The 17,989-nt window shown below is 34.3% G+C and overlaps 2 protein-coding genes across 5 annotated transcripts in view; one reads left to right on the top strand and one right to left on the bottom strand.

The window, feature by feature from the left end:
• Positions 1-7,277, top strand: part of wry (delta and Notch-like EGF repeat containing weary) — a 58,783-nt gene extending 51,506 nt beyond the window's left edge. For all 3 annotated transcript variants that reach the window (XM_070107510.1, XM_014231421.3, XM_036366497.2), the window contains exons 9-12: positions 438-560; positions 2,648-2,750; positions 3,447-3,628; positions 5,292-7,277. In XM_070107510.1, coding sequence (XP_069963611.1) covers positions 438-560; positions 2,648-2,750; positions 3,447-3,628; positions 5,292-5,693 — 810 coding nt within the window. In that variant the 3' untranslated portion in view covers positions 5,694-7,277. The remainder of the gene's footprint in view (positions 1-437; positions 561-2,647; positions 2,751-3,446; positions 3,629-5,291) is intronic.
• Positions 7,278-11,891: 4,614 nt separating this feature from the next.
• Positions 11,892-17,989, bottom strand: part of LOC106615326 (uncharacterized) — a 42,198-nt gene continuing 36,100 nt past the window's right edge. The window contains exons 11-12 of one of the 2 annotated variants that reach the window (XM_036366493.2): positions 17,640-17,747; positions 11,892-12,621 (exon numbers count right to left, since the gene is read on the bottom strand). In XM_036366493.2, coding sequence (XP_036222386.2) covers positions 12,469-12,621; positions 17,640-17,747 — 261 coding nt within the window. In that variant the 3' untranslated portion in view covers positions 11,892-12,468. The remainder of the gene's footprint in view (positions 12,622-17,639; positions 17,748-17,989) is intronic. The other variant, XM_014231501.3, reaches the window with a different exon arrangement.

Genomic DNA, 17,989 nt, shown 5'->3' with positions numbered 1-17,989 from the left:
AACCAAATCTCTTTGATGGCTAAATTTTTTCGTAAAATGACTCATTGTCTAGTGTAATCAGTATATTAAGAACAACATTCGTTCTCTACACTTCTAGTATTGTATTAAAATCATATTTTTTATAAACATTTCGGGCAGCAGTTAAAAATACCCAAGTCATCTAACTGACTCTACTGATTTTTTATTAAAATGTATGAGCCAAGGCTCTCAACTACTACCGTTGACTTTATATCCGCTGTATTTTGTTATCCTCTTACTCTTTTTGTTTACTAATATACTCTAATTGCAGCTATAACACACAAAATTTTATGTCCTTCTAAATTTATTATGAAATCTCCTGCAGAAACACTTACTCATATATACCGAATATATATGTATATCCAATATATTTACCCAGTTGCGCTAACCGTCACCTTCTCTTGGCCGTTACTATTTAGGTGGATTTTTGCGCTAACAAACCCTGCCCCGATGGCCATCACTGCATTGACCATGGAAACGATTTCAGCTGTGAATGCCCGGGAGGACGCAATGGCCTGGATTGTAATCAAATGCCACGAAAGGTAAGTCGCAATTTATGTAAGAGAATTTTTATTTTCGCCAAACAGCAAATACATATAAAAACACCCACAAATGCTACAGATACGCGGCCGTCAGAACCAATGAATTTTTATGCAGAAAGCGATTTTGCTGCACACGAATTAAACAAATTAAAAGTGGCGAGATTTTCATCAGCCTAAAACGAATCTAATTTCGGCTTAGTTAAAAGATAAGCTTATCTGAATCAAGCGCGTTTAATTTTGCAATAATATGTATAAATTTTATTAAAAAAATATACATATGGAAACTTTTGAAGTCCGGAGTAGCCTTAAATTCCGTTGCTGATTTCATTTTGAATTCTCTACAGGTGCTCAGGTTTGCTCTCGCATGCTGTTTACTCGCATTTAGTTGCCGTTCGCTATTTTTATTTCTACTGCTGGCATTTCGTTGCTCTAAAATACGAGTATGCAAATAAGCACGGTAGCCGGTTAGTTTACCTACATACATAAATACATATAAATATACTTGTATGAATGTAGTTATATGTGCGTTATTAGTTTTGCTCAGCTACCAACTGAATTTTTAAACTCGCTTTTATGTTTCTTTTTTATTTAGATTTTTGAGTGCGTTTATTTGATTTTTTGTGCAGATGAAATAGCACGTTTACATATGTACATATGTAAAGTAAATACGGAAAGTCAATTTACAACAAGTTTTTTTCTCTAGTTTTATGCTTTTTGTCTAGAAATTAGCTCAAACGAAAAGTAACTTTTTGTATCTCTTTAGCTGAAGGAAATAATAAATATTTCAACAAATCTTTTCGACTTTGTATTAGACTAGTATAGTCTTGCCGCCATTTGATGGCTGTACTCATTTCTAGCTGTTTTTAAATTCTCGCAACATGTTGCTATAGAGCGTGTAATAGTTTTGTTTACCTAATGATTGTTTGTTGTCACCTAAAACTAATCAAGATTGATATGGAGTTGTATATATTCGTATATAAATGATAAGGATAATGAGAAGAGTTGAGATTTGAGTGACTGACTCTCCGTCCGTCTGTCCGTAAAAGCGTTAACTTAACTAAGAATTAAGATATATGCATGAAACGTGCTACATACATATGTATGTATGTTTCTTGGCATCCACAGGAGGTCGGATAGGCAGATGAGCACAATCAGACCACATAACACCATTAAAAGAACACCTATAAAGTGCCATAACTAAGCATTAATTTAAGAAACCAAACTGTAATTTAGTACAGGGAATCGTGGTAGCCAGGAACAACTGTGGGCTAAAAAATTTATAAAAGCGGTGCATCACATGCATTGAACCAAGATGATGCGGAAGGCTTTATAGGGGCACTTGTAAAAACTGAATAATGGACGTGACTTCGCCCACTTTCAACTGACTCTATATTCTCCTGCCTAAAATGAACGAAATCAAGGCAATACTTTCCCTACTTTAATTTAAAGTTTCGTCAACCCCTGAAAGTATTTCTCCGGCTTTGATACTTGCAAGTTCCGAGAGTATAAAATGCTCGATTACACCCGAACTTAGCACTTTCTAACTTGTTTTTTTTTTATATATTTATGGTTCGGAAACATAAAAGAGTGCGAAGTAAAATATGTCTTTAAGTTTAAGAAACCGAAAGCACTTTGTCTTACAACAAAAAAACCAACTGTCATAAATTTACGACATGACAAAGACACGCTACACAAAACAAAAATATCTAAAATATCTATGAACACGCTGACATACTAAATATTAAACATCATTTATCGCGTAAATTATCACGAGGGCTTAACAAAACGTCCATAATTTCTGCAAACTCGCTTCCTGCTAAAATAATTAAGCACATTTATTATCATTTGCACCATGCTAACCTCACATTAAAACGTCATTATAGCAACGTCCGCACGACTGATGGTAGCACTAACTTTGATATTCACACATACATATCTTAACATATGTATGTATGAACAGCCAGGCTGGTACATATATTTGCGTGGTACATATTTTACACATTAGAAAATTTACTGGCATAATTATATTTTACTTTTCACTTTTTGCCTTACTATAACTTGCACACGCCCCCTAACTATCGTTACAGCAATGCGCTGAGAATCTCTGCAAGCACGGCGGCACATGCTGGACCAGCGGAGCCTCCTTCTACTGCGCCTGCCGACCGGGCTACACCGGCAATATGTGCGAAGGTGAGTAGTCTCTATGTATATGAAATATATATCTATGTGTACTGGTCCTGTAAGCGCTCGGGAGTATAACTAAGCATAATTTGGGCGATAGCATCATTGGCAGTAGTCCGGAAGCCGCAGTCGCACCACAGTAGTGTGGTATATAAATAGGCGCTTGACACTTGCGCGTTTATATGTCGGACTGGTGTCATGCATAATTTTTGCCATTATGCCAAGTTGTAAAATTAATTATTTAAAACGGCTGGTTTTCGCAGAGAAAGCAAAAAGCAACGTTGATGTATAGCTTTCAAGGCTTACTATTAGTAATAGCTCACCGACGGCGCTTAAAAGTATGCTATAATGAAATGTGGTTTATTATATTAAAACGAAATACTGCTAGCCATTAGGCAAATTTATTATTTCGGTTAACTGCTGTGAGGATTTTTTTTTGTTTTTTGTAATTGTTAAAAACATTAAATAATTTGATTTGTCTATAACAATATTGTTTTTAATTCGTTTTTTAGTATTATAAGTATATATCTTTGTCAAATGCATACTTAGCGTTAATTAATTTTACTACTTTACTAATTTCTACACTCCACTCATGGCACTATATATCTGTCTTTCTCTCTCTGCACTTTAATTTCGCCAAATCTTGCTTTACTACTTTTGCGTATTCAACATACTTAACACTACTTTTCACATTCCTCGCTGCAGACGAATTTGTTGTGGAGACGGTCGTTAGTTCCAGCGAGTTTATGGTTGACGATACGAGCGCCAGAAATTTTAATGACAAAACTTTCGGTTCATCGGTTGTGCTAAAGAGCCCCATTGAATTGCATAATGCATACTTTGGTGCGGGTGTGCTGGCGGCAGCCGTTTTTATTGTGGCCGTTGTGGTAAGTATCTCAGTGTATAAACGTGTATATAGTCTATTTTAGCGTCTCACCATTGTCGTTATTTTCTCACACTAACGACATGAAGTATACTTCAGATCTCTTCGTGAATGCAAATTACAAAAGTATAAAGAAACGTGTGTGTGGCTTGTGGGCTCATTTAATGCTAAATTATATGATACTTTGCGAATTCCTCAAAATCATTATCAATGCCAAAGCATCCTCTTTAACATACTTATAATTTGTCTGCATGACTACGTCCGAATATTTCCTTTTGAATTACCACTTTCCACATTTTATTGCTTCTTTAGACGCTTTCATCTAACATATGCACTTAGAGGGGACATCGTTCTTGTGGGCTTATGCTAATCCAAGAGTGTGAAGAACATTGGCATTGAATTGTCTTGGTGTGATAAGGAAGCTCATGTAGACTCATGGCTGCACAAATTTCGTAATCGCTGTTTAAATACTAAACTTTCGGATTTGAAAAGCTTTTAAGCATTCTTCTTAATTACATTATAGTTTTTTGGCTTTCGGATTTGAAAAGCTCCTAAGCATTCTTTTTAATTACAATATAGTTTTTGTTAATCCGAAATTGAAGCGTTTTTCTTCTTCATTTGTGACGAAAGCTCCAGAAAAGTTGTGAATGAGGCTACAGTAGTCTAGAAGTCATTTAGTTACCTTGTTTCGCAATTTGTCGCCAGTCGTTTTCATTAGATCCTAGTTAGCTTCCATTTTACTTCTTAAAAATTATTACTTATGCCATATCCTCAAAAGCAATAGTAAGATTTTTCATTTTAAACTTTCAGAAAAAGTGTGCAAACATTGCTTTTGAGGATATGGCATAAATAATAAGATTTAGTAAGATTTTTCATTTGAAACTTTCAGAAAAAGTGTGCAAACATTGCTTTTGAGGATATGGCATAAGTAATAAGATTTATATACGAGTATGTTCTCGAACAACCCCAACTCAGCATCCGGATTTTTATTGTTGTAAATATTAGGGTTCATTGGGCATGCAAAGAGGTGGAGAGACTCTGCATAGTATCCAGAACGAAGTTGTGCAAAGGTCGCTCGAGATTCTCGGGGCAACACGAGTTCTTCGTCTGCAATGGGTGGTAGTGTGACTCCAAATACGTCATCCACTGAAAGAGAGTCGGTGAAACTGTGGACGGCTCCACTGTGAATGGCGGCCAGTGCATGTCCAAAGTTTGTTTCGTCCAAAGTCGGGTCGACGTACTGTTCGATGTCGTGCACGTAATCAAAAAAAAATATCTCTTGATGTTCCTAGCAGGCGACAACCAAATTATCGTCCACGGTTCTTCATCAAAAACCGCTGAAAAAAGTTGAGTTGAGAGAAGTTTTTATACGTCGAGCGACAACTTTTACTTCGGTGTTGTAAAATTTTATGAAACACAGCTTGACAACAGTCATTTTATAAGCTCAGGTTCTGATTTCTTAATAGACTACTACTAGTCTAAATGATCTAAATCGACTGCTTTTCTGAGGACAGACGATATTTGTATTATTCTCAATCTCCACTACAATCGGCAGTCAGTTCTCTTCCACTAATAAAACTTAATTTTGTTAATTTAATGCCAACATGACATACTTTACGTAACATCGCTCACCTGCTCTCTCTTTATATCTTTTCCTCTTCAAACAGGTGGCCATCTGTCACTGCAAGGTGAATCAGACGTACCGTAAATTTTCAACACGCTCCTCCACATTCTTTCCAATACTGGGCTTTGGACGACGCAGCAAATCTCAAAGCAAACTCAACAAACACTGGCTCAGCGGCAAAGGACTGGGCGGTGGCGGTGGTGCGGGCGCCAGCAGTTCACTGCGCTCGTCCGGCTCAACGACATCGCTGACGCGCGGACATCTACCCTCGGCGCAACATGGCTCCGCTGCTCATTCGTCACATCAGCGTCAACAGCAGCAACAGCTGGGCGGCCAAATGCACGAACGACCGTTCCAACGGCATTTGGCGATGAATTTGGAGAACGATATGTATTATACAGTTGATTTTAGCGAGAATTCACAGCACTCACCGCTGATACAGTGAGCCAAAGACAAACGCGCTCCACAGGGTAAGGCAGCGGTCGCCGACGCTGTTGCCGCTGCTGCTGCTGTTGTGGGCGGTCTAGTAGTGCGGGCGTTAGTGGGTGTTGTTGGCAAGCAACGATTCGGAGCGATTGTTGGCATGGGTGCGGTTAAGAGGGAAGCAACAACGGTGGTGATGGGTGCTGAGGGTCAGCACACGGGTGCGAATAGCAATAGCTGCAACAACAACAAATACAATAACAACACGCCCACTAATTGGTTAGTTAAATTTACAAAACGTTCTTATTAATGGCCAAATGCTGATTATGATCATAATTATGTAGACGACGCTGATAATAATGATAATAATTATGAGTTAATTATACAGTTAATTGAAAATAATGCATATGTACACACATACATACAAACATACATATGTAATTGCGCGTGCAGTAAAAGCTTGCCTGCTAGCGAGTTTGGCGGCACTGCGACAGGTGCAGCACTGGTGAAAACACCGTTAGCCAAAGTCCGCGTTTTTTTTTTTTTTGTTTTTTTGCATAGCAAAGAGAAGCTGTCGCCACTCGCTAGCTGTAGTTATGAGAGTTTTTCAAGTGAAATGCGGCAGGTATTGAAACTTTAATTGAAATGTCCATGCTTTCATTGCGCGCCTGGCTACAAACTGTTCCACAAGCAAGTAAATATGTATGTGTGCGTGTAGATTGGTAAATGTAGATGTGTAAATGGGATGCTAAACAGCATAAGTTGTAATGAAGGACAACTAAAATCAAACTGAAATTTTAATAAGCTTAATTACAAGCGAAGTAATGAAATACATTACACTACACACATATAAAATTACATTCGATCAAGTTGAAAATGATTTGTAGATACTTTTTATGCGTCAGCACGTGAATGTGTTGTTGCAGCGATAATAATTGAACAGACGAAAACGAAAATTTAATTAAATTAAAACAAGTAAGAAATTGCATTTTAAAATATCTACTTAATTAGTGTTATCCACCGCTTTAAGTGGACAGCCGAAACGTATTGAAAGACACCTTTGCATATGCAGACACTTCAGGCTCACGAATTAAAATTCTAATTGGTGCGTTGGTTAAAGTTTAGTTCAATAAAAGTGTAAACCGAAAATAAATACAAATTAAAATAAAATTCAAATTCAAATTAGGCATAGAAATAGTGAAATATAGTGAAGAACAACAGTTATTAAAATAAAGGATAATAAAGTATTATTACAAAAAAAACTAAAAGCATAACAAATACTCGTAAGAAAGTATCTAACATTTTGCTACGACTCGCTCCTTATAAAATGACTGGTTTAACGATGCATAAATGCAAGGTTTAGCATAAAAAATAATTTACGAAAAGCGTGGCATTGCTTTTGCCAACGTTTATGATTATTATTGTAATTATTATGGTAATAACTATGACAAGTGAATGTCAAATATTTAGCTTATAACGAATGAAAAATAATGAATACGATAAATAACTTAAGTGTAATTATATGTAACAATACGCTTTCATTATGTTCAATAAATTAAATGTTGCATAATTGAAGCAATAATTGATTTGCTTGAATAAAATCAAACAGTTCGTGTATTCTGTTTCGAAACGCAGTAAGGCTGGTAAGTTAATTATACACAAGAAATTTTTTTTAACTTATTTTACATATATAGTAGATAAGAAACTTAACTTCAGTTTCAACGAAGCTATAATAACCTACACAATACAAGAGATTCCTTACAAGAACTTGATTTTGATCGTTCAGTTGGTATGGCAGCTATATGCTATAGTAAGCCGATCTGAACAATTTTTGCGGAAATTGTACCGTGGCTTTGGAAAATGATCCATGTAAAATTTCGTGAAGATATCTTGTCAAATATAAAAGTATAGGTAACAAGGAGCGGATTTTTAATCGATCTGCTTGTACGGCAGCTGTAACCTATACTGGTTCGATCTGAACCATTTGTTCGCAGATTGTAACAATGTTTCGGCAGTAATCTGTGTTTTGTGAAGATTCCTTAGCAAAATATCAAATAAACAAGAAAAAACGTTAACTTCGGTTGCACCGAAACTATAATACCCTTCCCAAATACAAATGCTCCTTACAAGAACTTGATTTCGATCGTTCAATTCGTATGGCAGCTATATGCTATAGTGATCCAATATTGGCCGTTCCGACAAATGAGCAGCTTCTTAGTGAGGAAAGGACAGGTGCAAAATTTCAAACCGATAACATAAAAACTGAGGGACTAGTTTGTGTATATACAGACAGACGGACGGACAGACGGACATGGCTAAATCAACTAAGCTCATCACGCTGATCATTTATGTAATATATATTTTATAGGGTCTCCGACGTTTCCTTCTGGGTGTTACAAACTTCTTGACAATCTTAGTATACCCTGAACAGTAGCTTCTTGGAGAGAAAAGGATGTGTGTAAAATTCATGCATACAGACTGGCATGACTAAATTGTCACAATGAGCAGTTATGTGTATACTTTACGTCGTTTCGTTCTGGGAATTACTTTGTAACAAACTTAATATACTTATTTTAGGGTTTAAAAATTCTTTAATAGGGCGTTAAATATATATTAACCTCGCTAAGGTTGATTCCTCTCGGAAAGAATTATCGATATTGCCGAGGGTCATTGTCCTCGCTAAAGGTGATTGACCTCACTAAGTTTTATTGACTACCGGAAAGATCATTGATCTCATTAAGGGTCATTGAACCCGCTAAAGGTCCTAAAAAGTCACCATAAATGCGCGCAGAACTAGTAAGTATATTTTCAGATAATTATATGAAATTTATTAGACCTTTTTGGGTCTGTATGGGTCATAAGTATGTCTTGCAGACTTAACGGTGTTAGTGGAGAGCTTACCATCATCATATAAATAACTTAGAAACTGTGTATATGTTTCTCAAAAGGAATCAACAAACTGTTTTGTCAGCGGTTCACAATCACTTCTCGAATTACGGCCGTTCTAGTGTTCTTGACATACCACCCGGATAGAGATTTTGGTAAAAAAGTGAATTCGGTCTAGCTGGATGAGTGCCATCAGATGGGACTACTGCATATTAGACTTACTGGGATCTTCCATTTACATGCTCTGTAGACAGGAAGGTGGCTGGGAAAATACGAGCTGCAACGACGACTATTGGGCAAACATTGTTGTTGGCAAATTGTGTGGTAGCAGCAGTGGCCGCCAATTGGGCAGTGGTTGGTGGCTCCAACTTGATAAGTTTAGTCGACTTAGTTTTAACCTTCAAAAGACTCAGTAGGGTATGAGTCACCCCATACAATGTTTACTTTTGACAAATGTTTGCTTAGGGTCAATGTACGCAGGGTTGCATGCCAGCCGAACACTAATTTCGAATATACGCATTATAATTATGTAATTTGTGCAAACTGAAATATTGCACACATTGTTAAAGAAATACACATATAATTTATATAAAACTTGTTTTCGTTTCAGCTAATTGAAATAAAACCGTTTCGGGGCCTATTAGCATATTGTAATACATTTTACAATGGCATATCTATTTCACATTATAAGCTAATAACATCATTATAAGCACAAAACGCCAATTATTCGCATAATTTATTAATAACGGCGCATTCAGTCATGAAAAATATTCTATAAAACATTGTAAATTTATTACAAAAGCAATATTAAATTAACGGATCTATCTAAACAACAACTGAACAACTGAAACATTTAACTAACGGCAACGAAGCGAATTAACTAGAAAATAAACCATGCAAACAACTTTTATTGCAAAATTCATTTATTCCTGTAAAAAGGCTAATTGCTATTGCAAAAAGTTAGAAATTAGTATAAAATATAGAAATTATACTAGTGCTAAACAACCACAACAACAATGTAATTGCAGGTTTTTTCGATCAGCAAACGTATAACAGCAGGACAAAACCCATCGAACTGCTGCAATGGAATACCCAGCGTGATTATTAATAGACGCAGAAGTAGTTTAATATTTTATGAGCGCGAAGTCAATCTCAACGGTATACTGGAATCAATTAGGCAACTTCAATAACGGTACGGTACGTAGCATACAATGCGCGGCGTTAATGTTTAATTTTGTATATATACTTACTGGTAACAAAAACAATGTATTGGGGTAATTGGAAATTAGGTTAGGCGCATACAGCAACGGTAATTTACCTGAATATTTGCAAACACGAAAATTAATGCATCAGAAAAGAAATTGCAATGTGACCTGAAATGCTTGGCAAATTTTAACACAACAACATAATTGCAATATCATTAATGCAAATAACAGTACAAATATTTACGAGTAAACACTGACCCTAAACGGTTTGAATACCACTATTCTTGCTAATTTTATTATTTTTTGGGGCGAAAAAATGAAATCAAGCAACTGCAACGAAATTGTGTTACGCAACGAAATACGGTCACACATGCAGAATACAGACCGCCACCTTATTTAAAGCTGCAACGTTTGCGGTTGGAAGATTTAGTGTGATAATCGAGTAGTTGAAATTTTTATAGGGTTGCCAGCTAATCAGAAAATATAAAATTTATAAAATTATAAGACACCACCATATAGGCATCAAAATTAAAAGATTTAAAGTGACGCACAATGTATAGATAAGGGTAGCCACTTAATCAAATTTCCGTTTAAATTTAATCCATAAATTATATAAAAATCAGAATAATAAATAAGACCTATTCTCGTGATAAAATGACCACTTTGAGGGTGAAGACAGTTTAAAAAGGCAATGTCGCATGTTCAAGGAATATTTTATGATGTTGGCATGCGGTTATTTATGCTTTATTCACACAAAAAATTCAGTTCAATCTGGTCACATCTTTACATACCAAATATATGTATATAAGTATATGTGGATGTATCAATAAAAAGGCAATTACTTATTTAACTCGACCACAATATGTGTAAACTTTCATTTTAATGGCAATAAAATGGTCAATGAAGTTGATAAAATATTTTTTTTTTAGCGTGGAAACCTTTCTCAAATCCCATGCGCAAATAAATCAACAAATGGCTGTAAATATATACATTTGTATGCAGTCGGTAGTAAACTAATTAAAATTGGCATAAATTGGTTTAATTAAATGAAAATTCCAAATGTACTCAATCAACTAAAAGTGTAAAAAGCGTGCTCGACAAAAACATACAAAAAGTGACGCTCTAATAAATAAATAATAACGAAAATATACAGAGATTTATTAATTACATACAATATGTGGCTTTTTAATTACTTACCTACGTTTTGTGTGTGTGTGTGTGGAAGTTTTTAAAACGTTTTTAATAAAAAAAGAAGTATAATAAAATGGTAATTAAAATGCCGCCAGTTAATTGTTGATTGAAATAGTATGTATAAACTGTACTTATGCAAATATATATATGTATGTATGTACAAGTATATAGTATTCAAGCATAAGCCAATTGCGCGTGGTTTCCTATTGGCCTTATGGTCAAATGAATCCGAAAGGCGAAGAGTTGTAGTTTGGGATATTGGCTTTAAAAGACTAATGCTTCTCAGTTCCTAAAGTACATAAGGCGATAAATATAAAGAATTGATTTAGTGGAAAATGTACTCGAAAATTGGATTCATCGAATTCGTTCCTTAAAAAGAAGTCGTGGAGGTCATTTGCATGATGATATATTCATATTTCTTATTAGAAAACCCTGTATATATATTAATTTATTTAATTTAAAGTTTTCAAAAATTTTTGGAGAACATTTAATTTCATGTAATAAAAACAAAATTGTTATATGTTAAAAGAAATTATAGAAAATAAATATAAATATTATAAAATAATATTAATTTTATTATATATATAATATTACCATATTATAGTACAAAAAATTTTTGAGGAACAAAATTTTATATTTTTGGAGTTACACGAAAACTATGACGGCGTTAAAAAAAATGTCCTCCACTGCTGCATTTTTATAGGCTGTAACTCAAAAACTGTTTAAAATATCATTTAAAGATTTTAATATGTAATAGTGAATGCATAACCCATAAAAATATGAAAAAAGAGATATTAAAAAAATTTACTCTAAGCGTGATCCTCAAGTTCCCTAATATACTTCAAAAAAAAATTTCTTCAAATTTGTTCAATTTTTGTGCCAAGCTATATGCAAAGCATTTAAATGATACTAAAAAATTTTAATAAAACTAATTTCAGTAATATTTTAATTAATTTTTATTATATATTAAACGTTCGATATTTTGAGTTTACATGAGTAAGAGATTTACAAATAACAAATAGATTTAATACACATATACATACATATACAATACAAATAACAAAAATACATATATGAAAGTAAAATAATGCGCTGAGCAAAAATTAAATTAAAACTAACAAATACAAGTAAATAATAGCGATTTCATTGCTAAAACTAACGGTTAATAAATCAAACAAAACAACTTCACTTTGCTAAAATAATCAACATTACTTAATTACAAATACTACGTTGCTTCAATTGCATACATATATAATGGTCCAAAAATGTCATGACACACTGTAAGCAACTTTGCTTTGTGTAGTCAAGCAAGAGCTAATATTCTTTAACTCATAATATATAACAAGTAAAATATTTGGGAAATTGTTAGCTTTGTCGCTGTCTGTTTGCTAAAATTATTGATAATTTTCTTTTTTGTTTGCAATTAGTTAATATCACTCAAATCAAATACATATATTTTCTATCATATATGTACGTATATAGCTATGTAGACATTACTATGTGTGCATCCATAAATCATGTAGCGTCGTCTTTGACATTTCGTTCCCCTGCTATACTTGAACCCTTGCCATTGACTTGATGTGTGTTGGCGTCATCTTGACTGGCGACAGTGATTTTCGAATTATTCAAATCGGTCTCTTCGGGTATCACTTTGGTAGTGTCTTGATCCTGCGCGTTGTGCAAGAATAAGAAGAAGAAGAAAAGCGTAATTAATTAACTCATTATATTGTACGGGATCTATAATTAGTAGTGCGCATGCGTTTGAACCTATACACATATTAATTTTAAGTAAATCGTCTGCCATTCAAGCAATTACAATGCACACACTTTTAGTTACTTTCAGTTAATTACGGTATATAGTAGTTATATATATAGGTATATTTATTTGTTTAGCTGAGAACGCTATGGACCGGTTCGTTTTTTTTTTTTTTTTGTTTTTTTTTTTTTTTGTGCGCTGAAACTTATTTCTATTAACGCCCCCATAAACTTATTTAATGCCAACAAAATATCTAGAGAAATATTTATTTTGCCTTCATTGTATGTATTTAATATTTAATTTAATTAATAATTCATGCAAAATAATATTTTATTTTTACTGATGCAGAGCTTGAATTTTTTTTATAATACAATAATTTTGTACAAATACTTATTTCCAATACAACAAATATTTTATACATTCAAACACAGTTACTGTTTACTCTTCTCAACAATGCTCATAAATGCACGAATAGTGCACACCAGATTTAAGTATCGGAAGTGAGGAAGCTTCTTGAACAATTATATGTGAGCTGTGACACATAAGTTCGGGTTCCAGTTTGGTAAACTCGTAAACGAAAATAATGGAATATATAGGCAAAAAACCGAATTAATTATTATTTACCACAAATATTTTCAATGATTTCTCATTCGATAATAAAATTGAAAACCAAAACATTATTTTTATTTTTTTATTAATTTATAAAAATATTTCACTCTATGAGCCCTCGTATATGTAAATGAACCCATATGAGACACGCAGCTCTTTACTGGAAGCAGAGATTTCCGCATCATAATATGGTATTTTTCTGAAAGCTTTCAAATTGATATTATTTCCTAAAACGGTTACACGAGACTCCTATTCCGAAATCATTACTTTTGAGATATCGAAATGAAATTTTGTACACGTCTATTTCTTCTCAAGCAGCTGCTCATTTTTCGGAACCACCGACATCACACCACTGCCTATATCCTAGCTCTTCTATAAACTGTTCGATCAAAATCAGGTCCTTCTATGGAAAACTTTTTTACTTGAAAAGATATCTTCACGAAATTTTGCACATATTATTGCCCAAGACAATGCTATAACCTTCTAAAACATTGTTCAGTTCGGACCACAATAGCATATAGCTGCCATACAAACTGAACGATCAGAACCAAGTCTTTGTAAGGAAAACTTATTTATTTGACGAGATATCTTTATGATATTTAGAATAGATAATTTTCCAAGACAACCTTATAATCTTCGAAAAAAATGTTCATATCGGCCTGCTATAGCATATAGCTGCCATACACTCTGCTCGGTCAAAATTAACTTAAAGGTTGTTCATACTCCGAAATACGATACAAATGGTATATACATATAAACATATATATATATATATTTATACATATAGTTATATAGAATCGAAATATGTATATGTGGTTGTGATGCTTTGTTATTGTATATCTGCAAAAATTGTTGGCCATATATCGATATATATCTATTTGCACATGCCTGAGCTATGCAGCGCCATAAATAGTTGCAAATCCCCAACGCCTGGCACACTTTTAGGCGCGCACGCTTACAAAACCGTTTTCACCAATATTTTGCAACTACACTCGCACAATCATTCGCTAGATAAACAGATTGTGCGTTTTTATTGCTTTTGTATTGTTTTCTGTGCTTTTGTTTACTGCTTTTATAATATTGTTTGTTGTTTTGCATACGGTAGTTTTTCCCAACAGCTTTATGGCTGTTTATGCGGCTTGTTTTGCATTTCTACTTGATCAATCAGGTTGTATTTAAATGATTTTATTGCCAGCGTAAGTGGATTATGCCATATGAATGTGGTCATTGCAATTTCTATATATGTATTTGCTGTTGTATGTGTTGTTGTAGTTTAGTTCGCTTATAAAGCGCATTTTGGCACGTGTGAAAGTATTGCAATACATTTCCATGTATACAGCAGCGCACATACACATACATGTGTATATGTGTGCATTTATATAAGCGCAGTGTTGTATCTTTTGCACAGCAGTCGGTGTAGCAAACAGCAATATGCGCAATTGAGCGGCTGCATTAATGCATGATTGCATACAAAGTGGAAGATATGTGTATCAAGCGCTGATGTATGCAGATAGCGGTATACACACGCACACGAACACACACACACACACCCATGCAACTGTACGATTTTACGTTTGTATGCATGCATATGCGTATATTTATGAGTAGTTTGTGAGCATGAATTATAAGTAGAGAAGGCAAAGCTGTAAGAGTGTGTGTGTGTATATTAGTACAGTGTGTAGTAAAAGTGTTTGATTGTCGAGATGGAAATCTTGTTCGCACGCTTGATTGGTTTCATTTCTGAATTTGAAGGATATCTACTTTTTCCAGTTGCAGTACTTTGTGCCACTTGCATGCGAAAATTTAAACAACTATAAGAAGAAGACAAGTAATTGCATTTGGTGTGCAGCACAAAATGGCAATTAAGTATTATGTAATTGAGCGACAATAACACGTTTTCTATATTTGCTTTATTATTTGTAATTTTTGGCAAGTCAAATGTTGTATAAGAAATACAAATTGTTTGTATATTATTGGGTCGGTAAGTTGACTATTTATAAATTTTTGAAGCAAAATAATTATCGTTTGAATTATAATATGCAAAATAGCAATCAAGACGACTTTTCATGCAATTTAAGCTTGAAAACTTACTAGAAAAATAGAATATACGTTAATCGAAGCTATAACACCCTTCACAGCGTCATTTTTTATAGCATCAAAAAAATTTATCTTGATTTTGATCGTTCAGTCTGTGTGGCAGCTATATGCTAGAGTGATTCGATCTTAACAATATATTCACAGATTTTAGCAATGTCTTGGACAATAATTCATGCCAAATGTCGTGTTGATTTCTCATCAAATAAAAGCGTTTTCCATACAAGGACTTGAGTTTGTTCGATCAATTTATATGGCAACTATATGTTATAGTGATCCGATCTAAACGTATTTTTTAGAGATTGTAGCCCTATCTTGGGCAATAATTCGAGTCAAATTTTGTGTAGATATCTCGTCGAATAAAAGAGTTTTTCATACAAGAACTTGATTTTGATCGTTCAGTTTGTATGGCAGCTATGTGCTATAGAAGTCCGATCTAAATAATTTCTTTGGACCTTGTTGCTCAATCTTGGATAACAATACGTGCAATTTCAATTTCAGATCGATATCTCAAAAACTGAGGAAGTAGTTTGGGTATATAAAAACAGACGTACACGGCTAAAACGACTCAGCTCCTCAGGCTGATTATATACCTATAATGTATTTACTTTATATGGTCTCCGACGTTTCTTGTTAAGTGTTGCAAAGCTCGCGGCAAGCTTAGTATACCCTGCACAGGTAAGCTATACCATCGTTGAACCGCACGGTCTGCTTAAAAATTGCTCAATGGTATGCAAATGAAAATAGCAATTGGTTTGAAAAGTTTAATTTCAAGTATGATCCTTAATTAAACGACGGCGAAGACTACTATTAGCATTTCAATTGCTTCGTACAAAAAAATTAAATTTTGCGTGTAAAAAACTTGGCTTCTCGGAAAAAATTAAACTATCGGCTGAATTTCGAAACCCAAAGCAACTTTATGGGAATTTTACACAATTTTCGCTAGTTTAGAGTTTTTATTAAACTTTAAGCTTTAATGACGACGCTTATATTCGTTTCAAAGTTTCGCCAGTAAGTGCCTTTCTACACATGAACACATATATATTTCAAGAATAATAATTTATAGTGCTCTAGTTTGCAACAATAACTAAGGATATGCATATATACGTATTTACACAACACGCACATGTATATACTTATATGCAAAAATGTTGCACTCTAGGCGCACACACCTCACTGGCACACGCACACGGGCGATGAATGCAATACACGTATACTCAACGAACTTTTATATAAAATGGAGTCAAGTGCCAGCAAGGAGACAACGCACTAACGGCAAACACTTTCTCAAGTGTGCTTCACAAAAAACGCTTATTGCAAGGCAAGTGGAGTGGAGCGTGTGCGTATGAATATATGTAAAATACGATACACAAACATACATACTTATTTGAATATATCAATGCAGGTACTCAAAAATAAGAGTTGCTGGCAAGTCGAAAGCGTGTATTGAACTCAATACTTCAAACTGTGAAGCACAATTCGCACTTTAAAGCAACGACAGTTTGTAAAAAAAAAAAAAATTTATATTAAATTTTCTATGCTGTAAGGAACACAAAACAAAATCGATGTTCCACGGAATTTGTTATTTGTATTTTGCTTAAAAGATACGGAAGCATTGGAAAACTGCTGCTTGAACCGATGCAAATCTAGTAATTAAAAATTCTGGTGTTGCATTTACACACACACATACCCATTAAAAATATACATATATACGAGTAAATCACAAGCAACTGCAAACAAGTATGACTAGCCGCAAATATGCCGCACACACATAAATTTCATAGTTATTCTTGTTATTTTTGGCATTCGAGAATATATTCCGCAAAAACAAAAATGGCATTCCCCAATGACATGCAAAAACTTAAAACAAAAAAAAAAACAATGAATAAAACGAATAACGCAACAAAAAATATGCATACAAAAATATACGAACGCATTGCAACGAAATAAATCAGAAGTAAACTAAATAGAAAGAAGAACATTTTGACGTCTACTAATGGGTGCCGTGGCCAATAGACCCACAGCTATGCGCACCTGTGAGCGTCATGCATAAATGCAGCTGCCAAACGAAGCATGCAACGCGAAACGTGCAACACAAAAGCTACAACTACAACTGCAAATTCAACTGCCACCATGCCCTCAACAGCATGCCAATCATGCGCCATTGTGTGTGTACGTGTGTATGTATGTGTGTTGGTGTTTTCGTTTTTCTGCTTGTGTACATTACCATCAGCATTGTGTTGGGTATAACGGACAAATCCATCGCTGGTATTGATGTTAACAAACCACTCGGATACTTTTTCATGCGGCTGGGGAAAAAAGTTGATTCAACGCCCTGTAGTTTGCGTATGCGCGGCACAGTGAAGCAAATGCGCCAAAAAAAAAAAAAGTAAAATAAAAAATAAAGCAAAAATCAGCAAACATAAATTATATTAAAAAAGCGCAAGCATGGGAATCGCTGAAATAACAAAAGTGTGTGAGCGCAGCGCATAAACAACAAAAACAAAAAAGTGAAAAAATTAACTTGTAAAGTGTGCTACCTTTTAGGGTGCATTAAGTGTAGTTGGCGTAAAAAAA

This window comes from Bactrocera oleae, chromosome 3 (assembly GCF_042242935.1).
Source record: "Bactrocera oleae isolate idBacOlea1 chromosome 3, idBacOlea1, whole genome shotgun sequence".
NCBI lineage: Eukaryota > Metazoa > Arthropoda > Insecta > Diptera > Tephritidae > Bactrocera > Bactrocera oleae.
The sequence above is the reverse complement of the archived record's forward strand: the minus strand, read 5'-3'. Positions and strand labels throughout refer to the sequence as shown.